At 36.0% G+C, this 8,983-nt stretch overlaps 1 protein-coding gene across 1 annotated transcript; it reads left to right on the top strand.

Annotated features, from left to right (window-relative positions):
- The first annotated feature begins 1,076 nt into the window (after positions 1-1,076).
- LOC113237396 (protein downstream neighbor of son homolog) lies at positions 1,077-8,941 on the top strand. Its single transcript, XM_026473833.1, has 10 exons — positions 1,077-1,183; positions 1,781-1,902; positions 2,183-2,381; positions 2,835-2,968; positions 3,397-3,622; positions 4,162-4,312; positions 4,546-4,778; positions 5,684-5,887; positions 7,092-7,284; positions 8,693-8,941. The coding sequence occupies exons 1-10, from the start codon at positions 1,103-1,105 to the stop codon at positions 8,869-8,871; spliced, it is 1,722 nt and encodes a 573-aa protein (XP_026329618.1). The 5' UTR covers positions 1,077-1,102; the 3' UTR covers positions 8,872-8,941.
- The last annotated feature ends 42 nt before the right edge of the window (positions 8,942-8,983 follow it).

Genomic DNA, 8,983 nt, shown 5'->3' on the forward strand with positions numbered 1-8,983 from the left:
ACTAATTAACAATTTATTGAGTTCGCTACTTCTGTACATTAATTTATTAAGCTTTGATATGTACCGGATTATTAAACAATGTAAGTATCTAAGTAAATATAATTTAAAATGTAAAACCAACTAAATATACTAGGTATATTTTTGTTTCGTGAAGTTCAGTATGTAGTTTGAAGTGTAGATTGTTTATTTCAATTTCCCAGTATTTGTCATTAGGTTGTCAGCACTGGGTGGCAGCTGCTTCTGGCTGGTGCAAACAGTGCAACAGAACGTTACATTACACGCAAACACAGAAAATACTCTTGGATTTTTTTTCTAACATTTACAGTTTATGCTAATATGTATTTTGTTCGGTCAAGGTACACTTCATGGATTCCAATTTATTTACACTAGCTTGGTAATGCATAACGTTACGAATCTGTTTCTTAATGCGTTGATAAAAGAACACTAAACGAAAGCGACTTTATCAAACTGATTCCTAATAGAATTTTGATAAACACACTCAAAGACCGTTAACATCATTAACAGTACAATCTGTGTAATTGCGGTAACCTTGTTTTAGGTAAAATATTTGTCTAAAATAAAGTAGTCTAATAAATAACCAAGACAAATTGTAGCAGTGCGTTTATCGTAATCAGTTTTGGAACGTAATTTTGTAGTTTTTACAACAAATGTCATTAAAATCGTTTATTTCTTAAATATTATAGTTTTGAAAAAAAGAAAAACGGCGGGTTTTTGTAGTTACAGTTTGTTTACAAATTAATTTTTAATATAAAGTATTATTACGTTTTATGTTTCTTTCTTGCTTGATTAAGCTGATGGCTCTATAGCCAAAGCTCAACAAATAAACAACTTAATACTATAGCATAGAAAGAGAAAACAACAATGAACATTTATATCAAACTATCTTTTTCAGTGGCGATAAATGTTATATTTACATGCCGGCGTTGCTCCATTGCACATACATGAGTATAGTGTTCTGTGCTTATATTGCACAAACAAGTTATAAAAAGGTTGAATTGTTGTTTGGTTTCTTTCTTTAATTTTCATCATTTAACGCTGTGGAAATTGTTTTACAAACCGACTGTTTATTGCACATACCATTATGGAACCCTCTTCGCCATGGAAAAAGCCGAACGAAGTAATGCAGTTACACAAACTGAAGAAACGGAAGAAAGCGTTACAGGTACTTTACAGCTTACTGTCTTGTGTAATAACTTATATTTCTAGTTTTTTTAACTACGTTATAGTTCTTTAGCCCTTGATTATGTGATGCGACGTCTTTAAAAATAAGCTATGTTTACCCATTGTTAAACTTCGTTCTTTTCGCGGCAAACTGTGTTGTTTGTTGTTGCTGCTCACGTGCCATTCTACATTATATTACGTGTTAAAAGTTTAAATATAACTGTAAATAAAGATAATATACTTTTGTAAATTCGCAACATTGGTTTAATAATTTTTGAGTTGATGTGGCCATCTTCAAAATGACAACTTTCAAGAGAGAGATTTACAGTTATATTAGGAACGGGATTAGTTGATAACTTTTATATGCATAAATAGGAGTTATAAAATTTCGCCTTCATGTACTTCATGTTATTTTTATGATTTTCAAGAGAGCACTTTTTATAATAATAATAATAATAATAATAATAATAATTTTATTCTCAGACAACATGATCCATAATATTTGTTAATAAAAAATTTTTATGATCACATGTGACTTCATTATACTGGAGTGTGAATTATTGTGAATAGTTACTTTATTTTTCTTTCCTTTTACCAGGAGCGCATGAAGCATCCTGCAACCTCATCTACTGAGGAATCCACTAATTTTACAACTGTAGACTTAGATTTCTCAAGGATTCTTGGTGGAGATATAGAAAAAAGACGGAATCCCTTTTCAAAGTAAGTTCTGTTCTTTACACATACTGTCTGTCACCCTATGGGCTAAGCTTATGACACCATGATCCATTACTTTCCACAGAGCCTAATATATTCATGGCAAGTTCTGTTCCTTTGACAAGGATATCTATATAATGCCCCAGAAGTTAGAAGAAAAACAGTTGAACAGTTCTTTATTTTTAATTTTTAACATAAAAGCTTTTTTAAATCTTGTATTATTGTGGGTTTGTGGATGTATACAGTTATTATTGTCACTTCACCATTGGTACTTTAATTTCAACAGAAACAATAATCAGCAGAATAAAAAAGCCAGATTAGAAGTGGAGTCAGGACTTGATGAATCAAGTGATAAAACACTTTTTGCTCTATTAAAGTTACCTGCAAAAATACAAGAGAAACCTCCCATTGAAGTTGACACAGAGAAATTATCTACTTTCTCAAATTTACTGCAGAAATTCACAGCTGAACATAGTGTAGAGACAGTAAGTTAATTTCTAGATTTCTGGGTAAAGGCCCTATGTTACATTTGTTCCAAAATGGTTACCAATGCTCACTTGGTATGGTATATTGTAATGGGCTGCATTCTGCAACTCTACATTGTAGTGCCTATTTAGCATATGTTGGGTTCAGGATATTACTCATGCCACCTGAGCTTTTCCAGGAATCGTAGCATCTCATTGGATTTGCTGAAGATTTCAGAAAGTGATCTTGGCAATCTGAGGTCACATCTTAAGGGTCACAACAGAGTGTTGTAGTAGGATGTATGCTCTGCATAGAAGGCTGTCCATGATACTGGTCAATTTTTAATATCAATGTTCACATTATCAATACGAAATTAATTCTTTTAAATTGTGCTATTTGGTAAGGGTACAAAAATTAAGTCTTAGAACTTCTAATGATTCAAAATAATGACAACATGCTGCATTTTCCTTCAGAAAGTCATAGAAAAGAAGTGCAAGCATCTACCCATTGATTGGGCTCTAAAGACAAAAGTTAGACTGATGTCTCCAAAACCATTTGCTTGGACAGCAAAGTTAAAAGCCAGTGAAGAGGCATCAGGAATCACAGGGTGAGTTTAGTTTTATATTCATCCATTTTCATGCCTGTAATACAGGATGTACCTGCCTACATTTTCATTGTTGTAGCAAAGACACTGGACACTTGTCAATTTAATTTATATATATTTTCGTCTTTTGTTTGTTTGTACACAATATCAAGTTATATCACACAAAAATAAACACTGCAAATTAATAATAAACATTGTGTTCTGGTTACAAATTAAACGCATTCTGTTGTATTAAATAAAAATAACATAAGAAATGTAATTCAATTTTGATCATTATGTCAATTTATTCAAAGAACTTTCAGTTTCACAAGTTGTTTTCATTCCCGTAAAATTTTTGATATAGTACTCACGCAACTGTCAGTGCGAGTTCTCTGAGTAGTTCAGTCAACTTAATTGGATTTGCTCATTTTCTTTTCACTGACATGTTACAGATTCGTACGTTGTCTAGACACAACATCCTCTCAAACTCTAGACACGTCACCACATGCCCGTTTCCACCAAACTTGTCTTTATTGGCAACATCCACACCTGCCCTGGCTAGAAATGTATCCGCGGTCCTCAGGCAAGGTTGCTGCTACCAGCTTTATGGCAACTAATGAGCTAGTCAAGCAAGCATTACATAGAGAATGGACAGAGAGTTTGCGGTCTTTGTTTCAGGTAAGTAGGTGCTGATTATATATATATTGATGTAATTGTTATATTGAAGATACTTCAAAACTTTTGTAAGGCGAAAAGAATATGAACATGCTTTTGTAATACTATAGCATAATAAGAAAAGTATGTGCGTGCAGCCCGCGGACACACACGTTCGCATAATCTCGCTCTGCACAGCAATGGTCGCACGCGCCATTCATTAGAATTGAAGTGTCCGCTCAGTGTTTAAAATAATCTTCTGTGTTAATTTTTTTTTTATAAATGTATCGTTACGTATATGCAAATTCGCATTTCATTACAAAACTGTATAAAGTACTGCATTTGACAAAGGCTATTTCAGTATAGCACGAGAACACTCATGATCTACACCTTAATTTTTTCAATTGTTTTGTACTGTAAGTATAATAATAATGTGACAACCCTACGCTCCGACGATGCGACGTGTAGGCATTGATGCTACTTGTATTATTATACTATGGTAATACGCTGGTTCATGTATAATACACTGAACTGTCCATTCATAGACTTATAATTTATAACAGTTGCTGCGCGCCCTCCATTGTCCGTACTTTTACGTGTGCGCGAACACATTCACGTGCCTGTTCCGCGCAGCGGGCCTGTGCGGCGTGTCCGAGCCCTGCGCACTAATCGCCCCTACCACTAGAGGTTTTAGACAGACGCTCAGACAGGAAGGTAACTTTCACATATTTCAATTTACATGGAAGTACATTTGGGTTAGTGTTTAATTATTTGGAATGTATACAGTCTCTTGGTGCAATAAAGTAAAATAATTAAAATTTTTGAGGAAAGGGTTTAGGAAATCACGCTTTAAGGGAATTTATACGTCTTTTGTACTACAAAAATCACTTTGAAATCATTAGGAACTAATTTGGTAATATCACAGCGCTTTTTAACCATCTTTGCAGACGTGGAGTTCACAATGCCGCTCCGTCCAGACCATAAGAAGAAACTAAACAATTCCACAGAAGATCAGCCACGGAACTCGTCATATGACAGTTGCTACGACACCATGGATGAAGGAAAATCACAACAAGATTATAATCAAGATGACTGTTCTGGAGACGAAGAGGACCCTGATCAATTCTTGGCACAGATGGGCTTGGAAACTGAAATTATTAAGAAAATTAACATTGCACAGGTAAATAAATTGCTGTAATCTTATTGCATCGCATTTATTCACTTTCGATTTATTCAAATTTCATTTCATTTCACACATAACTGCCTTAAGCCGGTCAGAAAAACCTTTATGTCCATACAATAAAAGCGAAAAAGACATCGAGTGTTTCGCTTCTTCGGATCGCCGACGTCAAACGCACAACGTCATTTTCGCTCTTATTACAAGGAAATAAATATTTTCTGATTGGCATAATACGGATCCGTGTCGATAAGTGTGGTGACTCCCTTACTCGAACCTGGGACCTCTGCCACGCAGAGGTCCCAGGTTCGATTCTGGGTTGGAAGAAATATTTGTATGGCCTACATTTATTACTCTCGTGAGTTTGGATATAATTTGTGGTTCTCTATGTGTGTGTGTCCATGGCACCCACGACACAGGGTTTCCCTAGTGCCATTAAAAAAAATTTAAGAGGGACCTGAAATCGGCTTTTTTCCATTTTTGATGCTAACACCTTCTATTGCGTTTGGGTTCTTAGTTACTACTTTGTTCCATTTTTCCGGCCCACATAATAGAAACAACACAAAATATAAACAAAACGTCGTCTCTAACCGCTACGCTCCTAACGTCTCTCTTTTGCTTCCTCAATTTGCATCAGTTTCTTAGGGTCGTATTCTAGAACTCTACTCAATACTGAAGTCAGGACTTGAGAATTGCAGTGAGCACTGAAAATCATACTCAAGCCCTTGCTATTAGGGTCGTATTGTGTTTGTGCCAGTGCTTGAAATCATAGTCAAGTCTGCTCAATTCCTGACTTGAGCATTGAGTCGAGTTCTGGAATACGACCCTTAGTACACTATCTTATATGAAATGAACCGGTTACTTGGTTTATCCCATTGTAATAATAATAATTCATCATTATTTTGCAGAATAGAATAACACAGAACGCCGAAAGCAGCGTAGATAGTGCGGCGGAGTCGTTAGTATTCGTGCGTGGCGCCGACGCACAGGCACTGTTCAACTTCTTACTAAACTGCAAGTCCATCGTGAGTCCCACCGGGCCTTTTGCTGGAGTGCCACCGACGCTGCTATCGCCCACGGCTTTTCATGGAGGGACGTTGCAATCCTTAAAGGTAAATACATGTTGAAGAGTACCTCGATGTATCTCTAAACCAGGGCTTCTTAAACTTTTTATAGTAATGGACCTCTCTCAAAATTTCAAAGAACATATGGACCCTTTCAGAAAAGATGTGACAGGCTCACTCGCTGTAATAATTAACAGCCTTCAATGGGCGCGAAAATTCAAAAAGGTCACGCGCACTGTATTTATTTATCTTTATTTACTCACAATATATTGTACACCAATTTTTATATTAATGCATTATATTAGGCAGGCTTGCCATAGAACTCCAGCGTTCACTACTGCCATTAGGGGTCCATGGACCACAGGTTAAGAAACCCTGCTGTAGATCAATAATTCCCTAGTGGCTCATATCGACCCCCGAGGTCCACACCTATCTATACATATACAACCATTGGCCTACTAACAAATGGCCGTCGGGTCTAATACAAAAACCACGAAAAAAATGTCCGAAGTTAACCTATACAAACGTAGTGTCATGTAACGAAATATAAAACGAAGACTGTTACCCGATTGTCGCTCTGTATGCGATTTTAACGCCCTATAGGTGCTGACACTTTTTAGCGCGAACTCAACATCCATTTATTGATAGGTCAATGTATACAATAAATTTTTGCCATTGTCCATGACAACAGTTAGACGATTTTGAACCTGACCATAGACGGTTTAGTGATGCCCAATTGTAATGCTAACTACGAATCGATTTTGTTAATGAAATGAAGCGATTTACTTAATTGAGTCATACTAGCGGTTTTCCTTACACGAAAATACATAACCTATAAAAGCATATATTTAAAATTTCCGAAATCTTAATTTTAAATCCTCCTTCGAATCCTTACACTTAAATACTCGTTGGATTGCGATTGAAATGTTCGATTTACTAATCGATTATAAAAACTTTAATTGAATGAACCGAATGTTTTTTTTTCGTACAGCACTATGCAACCATAGATAAGTCATAGAAGTATAGATGGAAAATAACCTCACTTTTAGACTACCATTTTTCAAATACGATTTTATGATGCTATTCAAATGAATATTGTTGGAAAAAGTGATGAGATATCAAGTCGAAAACTTCGAAATATACGCGAGTGTTAGTTAATCGATTTATTGAGTGATTGCATTAGAATATTAACTGAACAGGTTTGTTTACTTTTTGTTTAAAATGAATTGGAAGACTTCACAATGTTTGACAGGTCCGTGAAAACATAATACATTCGGAGAGCAAGAAGTACTACTCGATAGAGCTGCGCGGTCCCATATTGCCGACAACAGTGCACTCTTTATTCAAAGTTTTGAATACCAGCTCCTCGGCGCAGTTCAGTGCCACCTTCGCTCACCATCAACCCTCTTTGGCTTTTTCATGGGCTGCTAGTAGTATCGCTGCAGGTTGGTATATATAATAATAACGCACACACTCATAATAGCCCCGCAATACGGAACCCTGTGTCTCGGGTGCCATGGGCACAGGCATAGACAACCACAAATTACACCCAAACTCAAGAGGAGAAATAAATGTACCTATACCATACCATAGGAGTAGTAGAACTCCTTGTGAAAGAGTTCGTCCAGGAAAGTACTGGACGAACTTATCTATTTCTGCTGCCAAGTAGCAGTATTACTGTGTTCCGGTTTTGAAGGGTAAGGGTGGTGGTGAAATTACTGGGACTTGTTAATTTATGTCTCAGATCCTTGCGATTTAAAGGTCTGAGAGGCAATGCAACTGTTATGGACAGACGTGTAGCTTGCCATCAGGCGCACGGATTGTTCGTCCCGTCACTTGATAATGTAAAAAAAAATACTCCCGGCCCGGGAATCGAACCCGGAACCTTTGCGTGGCAGACCAGCATATAGACTTTGTTTTAATCAAATATAATATTTTTGTATATTTACCATCGGATTAATTTGTGGTTGAATGGACCTACCATCATATAAATTTTACTTTAATACTAACATAATAGCCAACACTTTCACTTTGGTGCGAGTTCTGGTACAGCTTTGTCGCTTGATCGTGACAAGTTTAAATCAAGTATGGCAGACTATTAAGGCCGTAAACGCTGTATTTTTACTTGTCAGTAGAAATGTGCGCCGCAATGACACCGATGAATTGAACCGGCGTAAAAGCGGCGTCGCGAGAATTGATTCTTTTTGCGCGTTACGTATCGATGATCCAAGCGGAAGTGTAACGCGTGACGTCTTCTTCACTCTTATTACATGGTCATAAAGGTTTTACGGACCGGCTCAACTGTGGCGACTCCCTGAAGTGATGAAATTAAAATTTGAAAAGTAACTCATAAAATAAAATAATATTTTTTGTTATTTTTGGCACCAGGCAAATCGCATATTATATGCCTGACGCCATCCATGTACAAATTTTTAAAAGTTTTTTACTTTCACAGTTGGCCTAATGAACGAAATCAATTTTTATTCATCTACTTTTTCTTAAGAATAAATGGATTTGATTATCTTTATTGAATTATAAACTTTAAAATATGTCTACCTTTACATTTTTAAATGAACCTGTGCCCAGCAGATGGACGAATAAAGGGCCGATGATTGCTCAGATGCAACATATCCGTCTATTTATTATATAACGTGACCAATATTCAGTCGACAATCGACAGAATATTTATCGATTGCAATCACTAATCGCTTGCAAGCAGGAACTTCAGCGCAATGAACTGTTATTTTACTCCATCATCAAAAAAGACAGACTATACCATCTGATGTGTCTGTTTGCTAATTAAAGTAACATAATAAAAATTATTTTATATAATTTATACATATATCGTTTCAGATGAATCATCAAAAGAGAATGAGCCAAATCATTTTACCAAAGCATTTAACAAGGAGAACTTGTCCGACTGTGGCATAAGCGAGGAAATGCTACAGCACTTCTGTTCTTCAGACCCTAGTCTCATAAAGTCTCTTGACAGTGTGAAATATAACACAGAGGATAATACTTATACATGGTGATATTTTAATTGTTGGTTTGTGACGGTTTCAGTTGTATAAAAATTTTACTCATTTATTGTGATCATGAAGTAAATATGTATTTTTCTAAACTTATTTGTTTTAATTAGCAATT

Source organism: Hyposmocoma kahamanoa, unplaced genomic scaffold (genome assembly GCF_003589595.1).
Source record: "Hyposmocoma kahamanoa isolate Upper Pololo Valley unplaced genomic scaffold, ASM358959v1 93, whole genome shotgun sequence".
NCBI classification, from domain to species: Eukaryota; Metazoa; Arthropoda; class Insecta; order Lepidoptera; family Cosmopterigidae; genus Hyposmocoma; species Hyposmocoma kahamanoa.